The sequence below is a fragment of the Chiloscyllium punctatum genome, chromosome 10 (assembly GCF_047496795.1).
Source record: "Chiloscyllium punctatum isolate Juve2018m chromosome 10, sChiPun1.3, whole genome shotgun sequence".
Lineage (NCBI taxonomy): Eukaryota > Metazoa > Chordata > Chondrichthyes > Orectolobiformes > Hemiscylliidae > Chiloscyllium > Chiloscyllium punctatum.
The window spans coordinates 75941085-75960808 of record NC_092748.1 but is presented as its reverse complement, the minus strand read 5'-3'; the positions used below and the strand labels follow the sequence as shown (position 1 = coordinate 75960808).

General features: G+C 41.2%; 1 protein-coding gene and 2 pseudogenes across 1 annotated transcript in view; 2 read left to right on the top strand and 1 right to left on the bottom strand.

The window, feature by feature from the left end:
• tgfbr2l (transforming growth factor beta receptor-like) overlaps positions 1–15056 on the bottom strand; it is a 108102-nt gene extending 93046 nt beyond the window's left edge. Inside the window, exon 1 of the mRNA XM_072579588.1 lies at positions 14813–15056. Coding sequence (XP_072435689.1) covers positions 14813–14864 — 52 coding nt within the window. The 5' untranslated portion in view covers positions 14865–15056. The remainder of the gene's footprint in view (positions 1–14812) is intronic.
• LOC140481800 (ribonuclease P protein subunit p14 pseudogene) lies at positions 8435–8818 on the top strand (annotated as a pseudogene).
• LOC140481742 (hydroxyacyl-thioester dehydratase type 2, mitochondrial-like) lies at positions 8864–9381 on the top strand (annotated as a pseudogene).
• Positions 15057–19724: the final 4668 nt, after the last annotated feature.

Sequence of the window (19724 nt, the reverse complement as noted above, 5' to 3'; positions counted from 1 at the left end):
ATGTTTCACAATATCCTTCCTATAACAGGGAGACCAAAATTGCACACAGTTTTCCAAAAATGGCCTAACCAATGTCCCACATTGAGTATAGGAGTTGGGAGGTCATGCTGCAGCAATGTACTGACCAATAAAGGCAAGCACATAAAATGCCTTCTTCACTATCCTATTTACCCTCAACTCCACTTAAGGAAGTATGAACCTGCACTCCAAGATTTCTTTGTTCACCAACACTTCCCCCAGGACCTTACCATTAAGAGTACAAGTCCTTCCCGGACTTGCCTTTCCAAAATCCAGCACCTTACATTTATCTAAATTAAATTCCATCTGCCACCCCTCAGCCCATAGCCCCATCTAATCAAGATCACATTCTACTCGGTTCACTACACTTCCAATTTTGTTGTCATCTGCAAACTTACTAACTATACCTCCTATGTTCACATCCACCTTATTTATACAAATGGTGAAAAAGCAGTGGACCCAGCATCAATCTTTGTGGCACACCCCTTGTCACAGGCCTCCAGTCTTAACAATAACCCTCCAGTCTTAACAATAACCCTCCACCACCATCTGTCTTCTAGCTTTGAGCCAGTTCTGCATCCAAATTGAGATTTCTCCCTGTATGCCATGTGAATACAGTTTATCATGAGGAACCTTGTCAAATGCCTTACTGAAGTCCTTTAGATCACATCCACTGTTCTGCCATCAATCTTCGTTACTTCTTCAAAAGAGTCAGTTAAGTTAGTGAGATATGATTTCCTGTGTTGACTATCCCAAATCAGTCCTTGCCTTCACAAATTCATGTAAATCCTATCAATCAGGGTTCCCTCCAACCATATACCCACCACCGATGGCAGGCTCACTAGTCTATAGTTCCTTGACTTCCTTAAATAGTAGCACCGCTTAGCCAACCTTCAGTCTTCCAGCACTTCACCTGCAACTACTAATGATACAAATATTAGGGTCCAGCATCCAGTTTCCCACAGAATTTTAGGGTATGCCTGATCAGATTCCAAGAATTTATCCACCTTTATTTTAAGCTGTCCAACACCACCTCCTCTAATATGGATATTTTTCAAGATGAAACTATTTATTTCCCTATGTTCTCTATCTTCTATATCCTTCTCCACAGTAAACACTAATGCAAAATACTTTAGTATCTCCATCTCCTCAGGTTCAACATAGATCTTTAAGGGGGTTGAAACATGTAGTGCTGAAAAAACACAGCAGGTCAGGTAGCATCCAAGGAGCAGGAGAGTCTACCTTTTGGGCATACTCCCTTCATCGGGAATATTGGGGAGGGGGGGAAAAAAAAAAGAGAACTAAGACATAAAAAAAGAGGGTGAAGGTTGGTGTGGGGAAAGGGGGAAGTGATGTGTAGATGCAAGGTAGTGATATTGATAGGTCAGTGGGGAGGGTGAGGCAGATAGGTGGGAAGGAAAATGGACAGGTCTGACATTTCAAGGTGGTGCTGAGTTGGAGGGTTGGATGTGGGAACAGGTAGGGTAGGGGAGATACAGAAACTGGTGAAGTCAATGTTGATACCATGGAGTTGGAGGGTTGCAAGGTAAATGGTGAGGCACTCTTCTTCCAGACTTTGGATAGCTTGGATCTGGTGGTGGAGGAGGCCCAAGACTTACATGCCCTTGGTGGAGTGGGATGGGGGAAGTTGAAGTGGTCAGCATGTCTCAGTTGTTCTGAAACGTTCTGCAAGTTTATGGCCTGACTCCCCAATGTACAGGAGACCACATCAAGAGCAACAGACAGTAGATGAGATGTTTGAATGTGCAGAAAAATCTCTGCACCTCAAATCCAAACATTTGATCTACTGTGTCCATTGCTCTTGATGTGGTCACTCTACATTGGGGAGATAGGATGTCAATTTGTGGAACATTTCAGGTAACATCTCTGCCCTATGGCCATCCCACTCCAAGGGAGTGTAACTCCTGGATCTAAATTCCTGAAAGTCCATCAACCCCTACATTTTTACAAAACAGCACATTGTTCAAAATGCAGATAGTTGCAGAAAACTCCTACATGAACTGCCTCCTCTTATCTTTTCTGGAGGTAACTCCTCTATCTGACTGCATTTTTGGTTTTTCACTCTTGCTGCAATTGCTATCCATCACACCTTAGTTCCTGTAAATTGCTTGTTGCCACTCCAGCCAATCCATGTGATATGATAGGAAGTGTTTGGTTGTGAATCCTATAGACAATTAGTAACATGGAAACACTCCCTACTCTCATCCAACAGGAAGAGCACATCACTATTTAAGGTCTCTGTGCACCTTAACCTACAGACCCAGAAAATAGCACAATCTTACTGCTCTAGGCTAACTTAGTACCATAGTTTTATAAGTTTAAAGTTTGAGACAGATCTCAGCTAAACATGTAAAAGACACACTCCTCACCAATAGATTTACAAAAAAATTATACTTTAAAAACTGTTCCTATGCTGTGAAACCCCTCAGAATTTTCCAAGGTCAACTGAATTTCACTGAATTTTTCTTAGATGACTCCAATAGCCAGAGATACTGGAAATCAAACAGCAGAACAGTCAGCTGTGCATACTCATGCTGGGTCAGACAGTAGAGCAGGTTTATTTCTCCATTTGATTCATGTCTCAAGTGGACACTACCTTTGTCTTCCTCCTCTATAAAGTGCCATTGTTTTGATTTCCCCCCCAAAGTTCCAAAATAATATAAAGCAACAAGTATTTCTCCTAGAGTTCAAGGAAATCAGCTCCAATACTGAAATACGTCAAACAACAGCTCAACTTTCTCATCCTCCATTTGGATTACCCAGAATCTTTCTTGGGATTGAAAAAATAAGCTCCAGGGTGGGTGATGGATCCTGTGTTGTAAGCTGATGGGTACAAGTGTCTTTGAATTTTAACTTCATCACGGCATATTAGAGAGAAAACCTATGGATAGGCTGAATTTTCTAGAGGAATGGATGGCATTAACTGGAGCAGACAAGAGATTAATCAAACTATTGCAGTATGAAAGAGAAATGTTTGTTTGTGAAATAACTGCACAGAAGCCATATCTTGTTAGTCACCATTTGTTTACTTGTACACAGGCTATGAGCAGCCAGCTCAGAGTCAGTCCCTAAACCAGGGATATTCTCATCTGCTTATTTCTTCTTTAAGGGGAAAAAGAAGAAACTCCTTTTTAAGCAGCAGGAACACTGGGTGGGCCAGCTCAGTCAGTCCCCTAAAAATGGAGGAGAGTTACATCTCCTAGTTAATATTTTAACAAATTACAAAACAGTTCAAAAACTGTTATATTTACAGCTGTATACAATAGCAATTTTACAAGGGAGAGGAGCAAAGCTAGGCCCCAAACCCTACCATTCAACTAGTTTACAGGGAATGGAGTACAATCCACAAATCCTAGTTTCAAATGTCATTGTTGCTGTCTGTTTATACACAAGAATCTTGTTACATAGTAAAGTTAGACAATACAGACCCAGCAAGCTGCCATCCCTCCCACCTTCTGACCACTTAAGGCAGCCCACCCCTACACACCTTCTGGTTCTGTCCACCCAGACACCTTTCAAACACCTCTAGGACAGCCTGCTGGGTACCTGCCTGGGGTGACAGTGCTGAGGATGGCTACCCACCTTCTGGTAAAGTCTGCCCCTATGTACCATGGGCTCTCACCCACCCCAATGTGCCATTCAGCTAGTGGGCTATACTGGCACACCTTCCAGCCACCTCTAGGACAGCCCATTCCCTTCCCTGGGATGGCAGGTGCAGGGTAGCCCACAAACCTTTGTATCTCAACCTGCCCCTACGCACCTTCTGGTGCTCAGCTGCTGACACATTTTGACCACCTCTAGGACAGCCTGTCCAGATTAACCCTTGGGATGACAGTGCTCCAAACAGCCTACCCACCATCTGGCTTTCAGGACAGCCTACCAACCTTCTGGCTCTCAGGGTGACAGCTTTCAGGATGACCCACAAGCCTCCCAGCTCACAGTAAGGCCTGCCAGACCCAGGGACACAAGCTAGCAAGTGATAGACAAACACCACAATACAGTTAATTACCAAAAAAGCCCTTTTGGTCCACATTCCAAATAGTCTTCAAAATATAGAGTCCATTCCCAGGAATGGGGTCCACTCCAGTTTGAGGTGGATTGTCCAAAATGCAGAGTCCACACCTGAAGGCAGCAAATTTACACCCCACAGCACAGGTGTTCAGTCTCCATGAGTCCTGGTCCAGTCTTGAAAAACCAGGCCGACTCACAGTAACAGTACTTGTACAGGTGCAGTTAACTCAGGGGTTTGATCCACTCCTGAAGGCAAAGTTTGGCCCAAATGCCAGGATACAGCAAGTGCTCACCTCCCAGCACAGGTGCTCAATCTTCAGAGGCCCAGTCCCAGGGCTAGGCCTCCCCACAGGAACCACTCCTCTGGTGAAATGTATGTCTTCCATAAGGGCTCAGTCCAAACACCAAAACAGTGAAGATACATTAAAAAAAGGAAACTAGAGTCCAAGGGCTAAGCCTGATCACAAAATTAGCATTGTTCTTTTCTCAAAGAGAAACAGGCTGTAACCAGCCAGTGAAACAACAATCCCCTAATGAGAACAGAGTTACCTGAAACATTATGTGCACCAGGAGTTTAACAATCAGTCCTCACTAAGAGGAATGGCAGTTAACTTAACTGACTAAATAATTCAGCCAGTTCAGGAATCAAGTTTCCCCCACCCCAAAAGCAGAAACCAACAGGAACACTAACTGTAGCACCAGCCAGCATAGTCAGTCTGAACCAGGGAGATGCTCATCTCCTGGTTACATGTTCTTTTTAGGGGGGGGGGGGGAAGAAAAAGACAACGAAGAAACTTCTTTTTACCAGCAGGAACACTGAGCTGGCCAGCCTGCAGTCAGTCACCTAAACTGAGGGGATGCTACATCTGTTTTTTTGGTTATTTCACTAAACAAATTACAAAACAGTTTAAAAAGTTACATTTACAGCTGTATACAACAGCAATTTTACAAGGGAGAGGAGCAGCAAAGCTAGGCCCCAAAACACTACTGTTCAACCAGTTTAGAGGGAGAAGTGGACAAACCTCAAATCCCAGTTTCACATAAAAGACAGTGACATTGTACATAAAGACAATCCAGTTACATAAAAAGTGCATACAATACAAACCCAGCAAGCCCCTGTTCCTCCCACCTTCCAGCCACTTTAAGGCAGCCCACCCCTATGTACCTTCCAGCTCAGTCCACCCCATGCCCCTTCTAGTTCTATCTGCCCTGACACCTTTGACCACCTCTAGGATAGCCTGCCCCAGTACCCACCTGGGGTGACAGCACTAAGGATGGCTACCCACCTTCTGGCAGAGTCTGCCCCTACATACCATTGACTTCTCACCCACACTGATGCACCATCCAGTCAGTGAGCTGTCCTGGCACACCTTCCAGCCACCATTCCCTTCTTGGGAAGACAGGGTGCAGGGTAGCCCACAAGCCTTCCTGATCTCAGCCTGCCCCTACACACCTTCTGGGTCTCAGCTGCTCAGATACCTTGTGACCACCTGTAGCCCATCCTGATTACCCCTTCTCAGGAAGACAGTGCTCAGAACAGCCTACCCACCATCTGGCTCTCAGGGCAACTGAGATCAGGGTGGCCTACCCACCTTCCAGCTCTCAGGACAACCTACCAACCTTCAGATTCACAGGATGGCCTACCCACCCTCTGGCTCTCAGGATGACAGCTTTCAGGACAGCCCATGAGCCTACCAGCTCATAGCAAAGCCTGCCAGATCCAGGGACACAACGGTGAAGGTGATAGACCCAGGAAACACCACAATACAGTTCATTACCAAAAACAGTCCTTTCAGGTACACAGCCCAAATCCAGTCCTTTCAGGTACACAGCCCAAATCTATGCACAGTCTTCAAAATATAGAATCCATTTTCAGGAAGAGTTCACTCCCGTATACAATGTGCTTTGTCAGAATGAGTCCACTCCAAACAACAGAGTCCATTGCTAAAAACAGAGTCTGCAACCAAGGGCAGAGCCCACTCCTGAAGGCAGCAAATGCACACCCCACAGCACAGGTGCTCAGTCTCCATAGAATCCTGGCCCAGCCTTGAAAAACCAGGCCCACTCACAGGAACAGTACATTGTACAGGTACAGTTAACTCATAGGGGTTTGGGCCACTCCCAAAGGAAAGGTGTTCTCCCAAACTCCAGGATACAGCAAGTGCTCACCTCCCAGCACACACACATTCAATCTTCAGAGGCCCCAGTCCCAGGGCTGGGCTTCCCAAAGGAACAGCTTCTCTGGTAAAAATGTATGTCTTCCACAAGGACTCAGTCCAAACACCAATAAAAAGTGAAGACACATACAAAAAAAACAAAGAAAACTAGAGTCCAAGGGCTAAACCCTACCACAAAATTAATATTATCCTTTTCTCAAAAGGAGAAACACACCAGCTATAACAAGTGAAACAACACTCCCCTAATGAGAACTGAGTCACATTGCACACATCAGAAGTTTAACAATCAGTCCTCACTAAAAGGAATGCCAGTTAACAAACTGGCTAAATAATTCAGCCAGTTCAGAAATCAGGATCCTCCTCCAAAACAAAATACTGACTATAATACCAGCCAGCACAGCATCAGCCCCCTAAACTAAGAGGATACTCCATCTCCTGGTTATATTAGTCAGTCAGGGCTTTCCTGATTGGTCCAGGTTAACAACCCTAATGAATGACCTTGTAGTCAATGAGGTCAACCTTGTCCCAATCATTATAGTTTGTTATTTTCAGTCACTGACAGGATTGTGGGTTTCACAAAATACAGAATCCCAACAGTGTGGAAACAGGCCTTTCAGCCCAACAAGTCTACACCGACCCTCTGAAGACTAACCCACCCAGATCCATTCCCCTTCTACTCTACATTTACCCCAGACTCATGCAGCTAATCTACACATCCCTGAAATTTATGGGGCAAGTTAGCATTGCCAATTCACCTAAACTGCACATCTTTAGAGTGTGGGAGGAAACCAGAGCACTTGAAGGAAACCCACACAGACATGGGAAGAACGTGCAAACTCCACACAGTCATCCGAGGCTGGAATTGAACACAGGCTCCCTGGTGCTGTGAGGCAGCAGTGCTAACCACTGAGCCACCGTGCCACCCCAAATAGTTTATTAACTATTTATTACCCATCCTTGATCAGAGTTCAGAGTCCACCACATTACTGTGGGTCTGGAGCCATTTATAGGCTACGCAGGGTAAGGATGAGATTTCCTTAGTGAACCAACTGAGTTTTTGCCCAGCAATTGGTGGTGGTTTTATGGTCATCATTAGATTCCTAATTCCAGATTATTTTTAAAAATTGATTTCAATACCACCATCTGCCATGACGGGATTCAAACTCAGGTTCCCGGAACATTACCTGAGTCTCTGGATTAATAGTCTAGCAAGAATACCATTAGGCCATTGCCTCCCATTTTAACAAAAACGTTGCAGTGAGAAACAGGTTGGGAAAAGAAGGAAAGTCAGAGAAAATGAGCAAAAAGGCAGTAAGAAATAGGTGATTGCGTAGAAGAAGAATTGAGAGCCTTCAATCCTATTGTTGGCCAGCTGCATTTTCAATAGGCTGGCACTCCACCTGGTGCATAAATATGTCCCTGAGTTAATCAGCCTTAGATTATTTCTAAATTTCAGATGGACTTTCTGCAGCTTTTGTATTGTTTTGAAGTGTAGTAGAAGTGGAAGAATTCAAATAAAATTTCCTCTAAAAATAGCAATCAAATCAGCCACGATTTTACTGAATGGTAGAACAGTTTGGATAGGCCAAAAGGCCTATTTCCATTTCTTATGATGTTAAGATTAACCTTCTCTCCACATAAACTGCCTGGCTTACTGTGTATTACCAGAATTTACTCATTTCTAATTTTTGAACATGACAGGCCAACTTAGCAAACTAGTTCATAAAGCATATGAGATCTGATGCTTTACCAACAGACTTAAGGAGGACATAAACTAGGCAGTTATGTGAGACTTTTATGAAACAGTAGTTTATCCTCAGCTGGATAATTATTAGAATTTTGGGTACTAGGTTTTTGGAGGGGGTTGAAGGTGCATAAGAGATATGTTCAATGGTCCCAGGAATATGCCATTCCAATTACATGGATGGATTTGAGAAGCTGAAGATAAGCTCCTCACAACTGAAAATTTGGTAAATGTGTTCAAAATCATGAAAGGAGTATAAATGTAAACTGTTTTATGAAGAGCACAGATGAAGTGAATTGCCAAGGTCTTTTTCTTCGGGAAGGGGAGTCCAAAAATAGGTTTAAGATGAGATTGGAAAGTTTTAAAAAGGACATGAGGAGTGGTTCCAGTGACTGGCGGTCGCTGGGTGACAAGCTCTGACTGTTTGCTCAAGCTGCCTGTAAGTTTGTAGCTAGCCGTCAGCATGAACCGTCTGGGGAAGGAGCGGGAAACTGCCGCCTATGACCGGCATGTTTCTAGACTCAACTGCCTCTACCACGACCTGAAGGTCGAGCTAGAGTTTGGGGAAATTAGGCCTGCGTTCAAGGTAAGCACTACTCACTTTACGCAGTTGATCATTTCGACGCTCAAAGAGTTTGGAACTGCCTTACTTGTTGCTGTATTGAGGTATGAAGAAGAAACATTGACGGCTATATTAAGAGTTAAAAGGTGTGGCCTTGTGAAGCTATGGCGTGCACTGACCCTGCTGTGATCTTATCAAAATTTGAAGTATGCTTTCAGAGTGATGTGGGTCTCATCATTTCTTCTTGCACTATCAGGCAACAATAGACAATTTGTGTTAAGCTAAGATCATTGACAATTAACAGGTGTTTAAAGTGACCTGCTGTAAGAAATGCCATTTTGTGCTCAAAGAGTTATTCTTAGTATCTTTCAGAGCCCATTAAAGATGAATCACTGGCACACAGACAGCATGCTGATGCTACAAAATGCTTTTCTTCAGACTGTACATCTTCAGGTTGGCAAAAGAGCTAAACTTACCAAAGCTTTTTCACAGTGATGTATTCACCTTTTCAGAGTTAACTGGTGATACTAATCCATTACATCTCAATGAAGATTTCACCAAAGACAAAAAGTTTGGAAAGCTAGTTTGGCATGGTGTACTGGTTTGTAGATTAATGTCCGCTGTTTTGGGAACCAAAATACCTGGATGTGTTCTGTCCCATGATCTCTGGCAACTAGCACCCTTTTATAGCAGGCCTCAGCAATTGCTGATGTTAATAAAATAAGGAGGTCAATAACTTGGATTAAGTTTCATGTACTGTCAAGGAAACTAAGAAGGTTATAATGAAGGGGGAAGTAAAGATCATGTTGCCAGACAGTTGAGGTCAAAGTGTATGTCTTTATAATTGAAACTGAAAAATAACTTGGCAAAGTTATTTGGGCATGCTAGTATTTGTAAAGTAATGTTTATGGAATTGATTGAAAATTCAAGTAATTTGAAAACATATTATTTCAAACAATATTCATTGGCTGATATGTTTGTAATAAATACCAATGTTTGTTAAAAAAAAGGGACCTAAGGGGCAACTTTTTCTGGAGGAAGGTTTCTAATGCAGTTCTTCAGAGGTTTAATTGGGACCCTCACTTTTTTTCTGAAAAGTATTAATGATCCAGATTTTGGTGTGGAGGGTTCAATTTCAAAGTTTGCAGTTGACAAGAAACTTGGAAGAATTGTAAATTGTGAAGAGGACAGTGTGTAATTCCAAAAAGACATTGACAAGTTACTGAAGTGGGTGAATAGATGGCAGATGAGGTTCAATGCAGAGAACTGTGAGGGACTCATTTTGGTTAGAAGAATATTGAAAGATGGGGTATAATTCTAAAGACAGTGCAGGAGTAGAGGACCTTGGTGTACATGAGCACAGATCATTGTAGATGGCAGGACAGGTGGAGGGAACAACTAGGCAAAAGTGAGGACTGCAGATGCTGGAAACCAGAGTTTAGATCAGAGTGGTGCTGGAAAAGCACAGCAAGTCAAACAGCTGGGCTTTTGCCAGAAACGTTGATTTTCCTGTTCCTTGGATGCTGCCTGACCTGATGTGCCTTTCCAGCACTGCTCTGATCTAAACAAAAGGCGGAGGGAACAGCTAATAAACCATACAAGGTTCTCAACTTAATGAAAGGACATGGAGATCAACAGCAAGGGGGTGATGTTGAATTTGTATATGACACTCGTTAGACTTCAGCTAGAGTATTGTGTACAGTTGTGGGCACCACATTAGAGGAAAGGTGTGAATTTATTAAAGAGAGTGCAATGTGATGTACAAGAATGAAAAATTCAGTTAAAGGGATAGATTGAGGAAGTTGGGACAGTTTTCTGTGGAGAGAAGACAACTTTGAACTGGGTTTTGGTCGAGGTTTACAAAATCATGAGCAGGCTGGATAGAGTAGATAGGGAGAAGCCTTTCCCAAGCATAAAAGCTATAAGAACAAGAGGGCATAGATTTAAAGTGATGTACAAAAGAAGCAAGTCTGATCTGAGAAAGATACATTTTCACACAGCGAGCAGTTAGTGTATGGAATGCGCTGCCTGGAAGTGTGACAGAAGCAGGTTCAATTGATGACCAAGAAGGCATTGTATGATTATATAGGTAGAAATACTGTGCCAGCAAGAGATTGGCACTTGGTAATAATGCTCATTTGGGGAGCCAATGCAGGCACGATGCGCCAAATGACCTCTTTCTGTGCCATAATACTTCTGTGATTCTGTGAATTAAAGCCTTCAAGAAGAAATTTAATCAATACTAAAACTAAAAGAGTAATGAGCTAAGGAACAGGATTAACTGGAGAAAGAGACGGAACAATGTTGATAGGCTAAATGGACTCCTTTTGTGCTATAGTATTAAACTATTTTGTAATTTTCCATACAATTGTTGTGATGAAATGGCTAGTAGTAATCCTTGTGACTTGAATGGATCTCAATTTTAAGATGAAACTGAAAACCATACATATTTAATTATGAATGACAAGTCCAAAATTAAAAGTACATTCAGATCTCATGTGAATCATTTTCTTTAGATTTTGTTTATTCATTCCATATCTGCCTTCACTGCTGTGTTCATAATGTTTTGCAGGTTTCTCAAAAAATGGTGTATTACTGCTGGCAAAGGTTCTTAGCTTTGTGCCTGAGTATATTTGGTAAACAGACAACAAATGCTTTTAATAAACATGTACCAAGAATTATCTGCGATTATTTAAACTTGAACCTATTTCAAAGGTACTTCTGGGAAAGACAAAAGGGTTGTTTACTATTGGGGTTTACATTCACAATCTTTGGCTTCAGTTTCACAACATCATTAATTCCATGTCAAAGACAGCATTCAAGTACTCTCCTAGTACTCCACTCAAAGAACTGCAGTGCCGATAGCCAGTCCTCTTGCTATGCCTTACATCAGAGACAGAATTAAATAATTAGAATAGGCCATTATGCTGAACTGGTAGAAATTCTAACCACAAAAAAAACAAATTAGTAGCTGAACTCAGCTGACCTGTAGGACCTTAATTAATTCTTCGTTTGAGCTGGTAATAGTTCCTGAAACACAATTAATTTATAAAATTCATAAAGACTCGTCAAAATGATGTTTAATTTGATAAATAAGCCAAATAAAAACATTCCTTCATCAAAATTCCACTTAACTATAAGTTATGCAGTAATGTGTACCAATCCCATCTCAGCTAAAGATCTGCACCTTATTGAAATAATATTATGTTAAAATCCTTGATTGTCCTACACACTGTTACACTTGCAACAGTTTTGGTTTGGACTATGTTAAAATGCTAACCTCTCCGCATCAACTAAATACAAACCAGAATATGTGTGTATTTATTTATGAATGGAAGAAAGAAATTGAAAAATTCAGCACATAAATGGAAATAAAATGGAGTGATTTTTTTTCCCAAAGAAAACTCACTTTGTTTTAAAGTAAGTTTTTGGTTTCTTCATATTTTTCTGTTATCAGTGTAGTATTTCTAAATGCTAAAAGTTAAATAACATTTCTATCTAACCAGGTACCTTAATTTCAAAAGATCTGATGTTGTATTTTAGTGCCTTCGCAATTCACTTTCATGATGAAGGTAGGGAATGGGTGTGAGCGTGGGATGAAATCTCAAAGCTCTTGTTCCTTCCTTTCAAATCAGGCATTCTTTCTAATTCCACATACCTCCAAAGATGATTCAGTTTTGTATCATTTGTAAATAATAATTCAGTGTTTACAAAAAAGTGTGTACCTTTACTCAAGGAAGACAATATCAATGATGAAAGGAGCATAGAGTGGATGAATTTAACTGTACAGACCAATATGTGGCAGAAACTGTCTACCATAAGACTCAAATCCATATATGAGGCAGGAGATGGACTTTCTGTTGATATTTCTGATAGTGCTATTTCTTCCATCTTTTTGCATCTTGCATCCACACTAAGCAGCATTATAAGTCTAGGCCTTAAATTCTTCTTCCATTTTAGCATACCATTGTTGTCTGTCAATAGCTAGGCTTCCTCAAGAGCCAAAGGCCAGCTGGACTGTGTCAAGTAAATCGCTAAGTCTTGTAACACCTTTATTGTTGATCTACTTTCTTCAGCCTTCACAAATTCTCATAAAAAGTATTTTAGAAACCATATGTTGTCCAACCTAACAATCAATCAATCACCCCACTAAAGGGGAGCATTATATTTTGTGCCTTAATGCTGATGTAGTGGGTAGATTCGAGCATTTGATTGTTACTGATCTTATCCTATTACCCAATGAAAAGGAAGGTGCAAAGCTATCTTTTATGAATTGAAGATCATGACAAACAACTCTTGCTCTCTGAAATAAGTACCTTAACCATTCTGATACATTTTAGTGTAAATCCCACAGAATTTAGTCGCTATTTGTAGAAGTGTTACTGAATTATGTGAAAATAATGTTATTTGTCTACGGATAGATTGAATGAAAAGTAATTGGAAAAAAAGGCAAAGATTTCTCTAACGTCGCTAAGTTTATTTCCTAGTTCAATGTTATTTCAGTCCAAAAGGAAATAGGCAATCTTAGATCTAGTCCTGGGAAATGAAGTGGAGAAGTTGTGTTAGAACTGTGAAAAAAACTTCGGTGCCAGTGAAGATAACAGTTCGATACGGAAATTGTAAAGGAGAGGAAATTGGTGAAACAGAAACATCCATCTGGTCGAAGCAAAATCCAAGAAATTGAAAAGAAAATTAATTCGTAAAGAGTGTATTCTGTGCGCAACTCCCGTACTTCCCGTACCAAGACTTTGAATACTCCTCTGTATGTCAACATTTATAGTGCTAAATAGATACATTAGGACTGTTTTATGTTAGCATTTGTAACACAAATATAAGTGGAGTTATTGGTACGACATCAAGATACTGAGAATATGGAGGAAATGGTTGAGTTGTATGAGGAACACTAATTTAGCTCAGTGAACTGGAGCTGAATTAAAGCGTCTGGAGATAAAGTCACAGTTCCATTTTACTAGAAATCAAGAATTTTGGACGCTTGTCACGGAGGCAAGATGGATTTTGTTTATTCTTATTCGGTAAAGCCTAAAGCCACAAAGACTGAGGTGATATATTTGTTAAATGTTTTCTGCTTTCGATCGTAATTGCGGCAAGATCCATACTGTAAGTCTTTTCCAAATCCTAAGGAGCTGGCCAACGATAGTACATTTTAATTGCAGAAAGTCTCAAAATCATGGTTTTGGCTAGTGTCTTCAATAAGTGATTTGAGCAGTTCATTTTCTGTCATTTCGGTGCCCCGGTTGAAACAGTGACCACTAGCGTGCGGAAAAACTCGCGGAATCTGCTTCCCATCCGAATTCCACACAAAGCTCAATCTACTGGAAAATGGTAAAACTGGCTCTTCTAAAGACCCGCTGAGGCCTTTAAATCGTGAACCAAATGTAATACTCTTAATAGTTTACACCATGACATTAATTTAGCGAATATGAAAACAGGATGGCAGTCCAAAGAAGGGCCATATTATATTCGAAACGTTAACTCTGCTTTCTCTCCATGGATGCTGCCAGACCTGCGGAGTTTCTCCAGCACTTTCTGTTTTCCTTTCAGAACTCCAGCACTGGCAGCATTTTTCATTTGAAAAACAAACGGTGTTGTCTGGAATTTATTTCGAAATATATTACTTTCGATTGAGGTGCACTGGGATCTCGCAACATGCTTTCAGCAATTTGGGGTTTGTCAGGAAGCAAATTATCCCGAGCTCATGCCTGAGAGAGATTACCAGCTCGGTAATGAAACTGTCTTCTTCCCTTGTCACTAAGATTTAAGACGCACTTAAACATGGTTTGTCCTTTCATATTATTCGGAACTTACAGAATTCCCGGCAAAATGAGCAAACCCAATGCAGGCTAAGTGGTCCTATACTTCGGCAAAACGTGGTCATTGGAATTATTTTGTGAATACAAAAAATAATTGAATGGCTAGACTTGCTTTAAACGAACATCTGTTCCTCGTTTTCTTTGCTTCTGCAAACGGGCCGATTGAACGTGTGTAAAAGACAATCACCTTTGGAGTCTGTTCCGTATACAAAGCTCTGTTGGGAATAGTTGACGCGCTGGAAATATTGCATTTGTGAACAAACATATCTGTTAAATAACGTGCTCAAAAACTGATACCTACGTTAGTGAAGTTGTGAATCTGGGATTGCAGCTAAAATCGTATCTATTGTTCAAATGAAACAGTGGCTAGAGCTGGAAAAAGCCCAGTGGCTGATATGATTTATGATCCCCACACTAAGTTCTGGCAGTGTTTAATTTCTTCACTTACCGGAAGCCAGGATCAAGGCAGATGTTGAGGTTAAGACACTCCAGCAGCCCATTCTTTTGCAGGTAACCGAACATGAAAACCCCGGAACTATCAATTGGTGCTTTTTACTTCCATGGTGTGATTTTGGTACAGTATAAGGATCATAGCAGGAGGGAAAGAGTGAGCTGAGTGCTAGTCATGTTGGCGGGGGGAGGGAGAGGGGGTGGATCTTGGATGGATTTTACTGTGGGCGGATCTGCATGCCAGCTGGTCTGAACTTGCCTTTAAACTCCAGCCGCAAGGCTCAATGTGGGGCCGCCCAGAAGGAAGCTGTTGAAACGTCAAAAAAAAAGAACTGACTTTCCACAGGCTAAACCAAACGGAGCCAGATAACAGTACTATTTTTAAACTCGAAATGTTCATTTAACTAACCAGCAATTTATGGCAATGAAACTAAGCCCACAAGGAACTGCATCATTAAGCCCCAAATGCTCGTGCAGTTCCATTGAAGTAACCAGCAAAGATTTAGCATTTAAACACGTTATTAAAAAAAAAGTTATAGAAGCATTCCGCCTCATTGTGGCTCATAGATGAAAAACAGCAAACTAAAATTAAAACGAACATCTTTGTGATTAATACACTTCATTTAGTATTTACGTTCTCACCCTACATTTTTACTTGTTTAGTATTCTTGTACTTAATGCTATGAAGAAAGTTTAAAACTTCTATTTTTGTTAGCTTATTGGAGAAGATTTAAGAAAATTGGGGATTTTTTTTCTTTTAATGGGAAGAAACGTCTGTCTATGATCTCTATTTGGAAAATTTGAAATAAAATACTTTTTTAAAAAGTCAAAGAACTTGGATCAACTATTATTTAATCAAAGCTTTAGATCAAAAATTGGAAGGTACTTTATGTTCCCGAATTTGTGCCAAAAGTGGCCACTTCTATTCGCTGTTGAGCAGATGTAATCCGTTCTAAATAGACGATTGACGATTGTTCAGCGCAGTCATGTGCGAAAGGATTCTATGTTTAGTATTATTGTGAATTTTATATTTCATTGTTTGTGTGTTGCTTAAAATTAAAACATCACCCAAGAAAAGTGGACCAGATGGGTCATGTCATCTGCTTCCTATCTCGTCAGATGATTGGTTGTTGTCACCTCCTCAATTTAGCGGAACACAGATGCTGCCTGTATAATTCCATTATTTCTGTTTCCCAGTACGAACAAAATGTATCAATTTCATTGGCATAATTCTGCTTATTGCTGCAATTCTACAGTAAATTAGTTCCAGTTGCTTGTTTTTTTTACCCTCCTTGATTTTCTTTGTTTCCTAGCTAATCTACAAAGTCAGGGAGCAAACTTGCAGGCTTCACAAAAACAGAAATTGCTGGACAAACTCAACACATCTGGCAGCGTTAACATTTCAAATAGTGAAACTGAAGAAGGGTCGCTGAGCTTGAAACGTTAACTTTGTTTCCCTCTCCACAGATGCTGCCAGACGTGCTGAGTTTCTTCAGCAATGTCTTTGTTTCAGATCTTCAGCATCCGCAGTTCTTTTTTTCAATTTAGTTAAGCGTTCAGCTTTCTCTCTCAGAAATGTTTATTTAAATATTTTTTTAAAAAACAACTTCATCTGGCCCCTGTTCCATCCCCTAAAATGTAACGGGAAATAATTAGATTGACTGACGGGAGGTGGGCATCAGTGCATGCCTTGTCCATTTCCAGTTTTGTTTGAGAATGTGGGGTTCATCCATTTTGTGGAACAACACTTTTGCGGTTCTCTGGGCTATTGTAAGAAGACAATTAAGAATTAACCAGGTTGCCGCGAGTCCGCAGTTATGTGTAGACCAGGTCCAGTCAGGGTGGCCGACTTCCTCCCCTGGGGTGAACCAATCGACTTTTTTGGCCAATCCCTTTGTACAATTTTGAAACAAAAACAGGAAGTGCTGGAGACACTCAACACGTCAGGTAGCATCAGTGGAGAGAAAAAATAAAGTTAACTTTCGGGTCTAGTGAGCCTTGGTCAGATCTGAAAATAGCTGGGCAACGGTTTTTATGCTGATGACCGGTGGGGGTCTGGGGAAGGGGCAGTGAATCCAATTAATGGGCCCAGAGTGAGGGAGAGAGAAGAAACAAAGGGGTTACTGAGGATAACTGAGGAGGGTACTGAATGCTGGGAGCAACTTGTACAGGACAGGACCTGGGGGTGTGGGGAGTGGGTAACCAACATCAGAGAAGAGGTTCATGCTCTGAAATTGTTAAACTCGATATTGAGTCCTGAGAGCTACAAGACGCCTAGGCAGAAGATGAGGTTTTACAGTCTGACCATGCTGATGTTAGTTCCTTAAATCTAGATTCATTTACTTAATCTAATTATCTTAATTTAAATTCCCCGTCAATTTTGGTTTAATTTACAAAGTACACTTTCTACATAGGTATGTAGTAAAGACTGATAGTCACCAGCCTTTGCAGTTAATTTGACCAATTTACAGCGAATGTAAACGAGAATGTGCTGGTGAGAGCACATCTTGAGTATTGTGAGCAGTTTTGGTCCCCCTTTTTAAAGGAAGATTAATTATTTCGTTGGAGCCAGTTCAAACAAGGTTCACTAGGATCATCCCTGGTATAGAGGGATTGTCTTACGAGCAAAGGTTAAACAGTTTGGGACCCTAATAAATCGAATTTAGAAGAATAAGAGGTGATCTCACTAAACATAGAGGACTCTTAATGGGCCTGACGGGGAAAATGTTCGGGATATTTCCCCACACAGGAGAGTCTAGAACCAGATGACATAGTCTCAGAATTAAGGGGCACCAGTGTAAGTCTGCAATGAAGAAGAATTTCTTGTCTCAGAGGATCCTAAGTCTTTGTACCTCCTTGTTACAGAGAGCTGGGGGCAGAGTCCTTGTGTGTATTTCAGGTTGAGATAGCTTCTTGATCAATGGGGGGTTACAAAGAAAAGGCAAGAAAGTGGACGTGAGGACTGTTGGATAGGCCATGATCCTATTGAATGGCAGAGCATGCTTATGTTCCTCTGCTTTATGGAATTGTTACATGCATGTTTATGTGTTGATGAAGATGGTGTTTAAACACAAAACAGAACTATCTTCCTGTCTAATTAAACTTGGCTGCTTGAAACGCTTTAAACCTTGTATGGAGTATTTTCTTTACTATTTATCAATACGTTGATAAAAACGAGGAATTATAATACCCTGAAGTCCACCGTTGCTCCACCCCTCAGAAATCCACTCGATCTTTTAAAGGCTAATTTTTTGCCACTCCTAAAATTGATAATAGTATTCCTAGGAGAAAGTGAGGACTGCAGATGTTGGAGATCAGAGCTGAAAATGTGTTGCTGGAAAAGCGCAGCAGGTCAGGCAGCATCCAAGGAGCAGGAGAATCGACGTTTCGGGCATGAGCCCGAAGAAGGGCTGATTCCGGAAGAAGGGCTCATGCCCGAAACGTCGATTCTCCTGCTCCTTGGATGCTGCCTGACCTGCTGCGCTTTTCCACCAATAGTATTCCTACCATCATATTATTGCAGATCTTAAAATCATTAAATCAATATTTCGCGCTAGAGTCATACCGTACGGTGTAGTAATAATCCGATAGTTTATATTTTATGGTCAAAGTTGCTTTATTAAAAAACCATCAAGTCTTCACTTAAAACGATTTGCTTTCCTACTACCGTTAAATAATTCGCGCAGCTTTTGTTTTGGGAGCAGAGTTTTTAAAGTTTTAGTTGATCTGTGCAATCTTTTACGATCCCTCTTTATAAGGTGAACGAAGAAAATCGATGCCATACACTGAGTGAATTTACAGCGCAACCTCGAACCTGGGACCGGCAGTGCACAGTTCAGATTTCAGTGAGTCCAAACCGCAGCTTTACATTGGCTGGCTCCGGACTGGCTGAGTCTGCAACAAAGTTGCCCAAGGGAGCGCTTGCTGGGATGTGGTCGTGGGCGAAGTCTCTCAACATTTAAAGAAAACAACGAACTTGCAATTTCACGAGCTCGTGACGTCCCAGGGGTTCGCAGCCAATAGAGAACTTTTAAAATGTAATCACTGCTTTAGTGTAGACAAATCCGGTCGGCAACTTGAGCACATCAGAATTTCCCAAACAGACTTGTGAAAAAAGATCGGAAAACTTGTTTTGCTCACTAATGGATAAGCATTTACCAGGAATCGCCATTCTGCTGTTCTTTAATGTGGGATGCAAGTGTTGGACTGGGGTGGATAAAATCAGAAGTCACCCTACACCAGGTTATAATCTAACAGTTTGTTTAAAACCACAAGCTTTTGTAGCGGGACTCCTTTGTCAGGTGGGGTGAAGAGAAGCACACAGGCACACAATTTCTAGGCAGAGAGATTAAAAGATGGTGCAAATGGTGTGAATACAATGTTCACAGGCTGAATAATAAGTCTCTGCAGATGATCAAAAGTGTCAGACAACATGGACCACAACACCACACAACCCTGCCATGGCAACCTCTGCAAGACATGTCAGATCATCAACATGAATACTACCAGCACACATTATGTACATGGAAGATACTCATGTGACTCACCAATATTGTATACCTCATGCCCTGCAGGCAGAGAGGCCCTGAAGCATGGTGTATTGGGAACACTTCAGTGGTCAAAGACATTCAGCCTCCAAACTTCGGGTAAGCATCCTCTAAGGCAACCTTAAAGATACACATCAACAGAGAATCACCGAGCAGAAACTGATAGCCAAGTTCTGTACCCATGAAAATGGCCTCAGCCATGATCTTGTGTTTATGTTCCGCTACATGTGACCCCACCATATTATTTTGTACCTGTAAAATCTTCCTTACTGTCCTGTTTTGGCACCACCACCTTGATAACTTGTTGTGATCTCTTTACCTTAACTAATTTGTACAATTTTAGATTACTTGTTAGACCCTCAG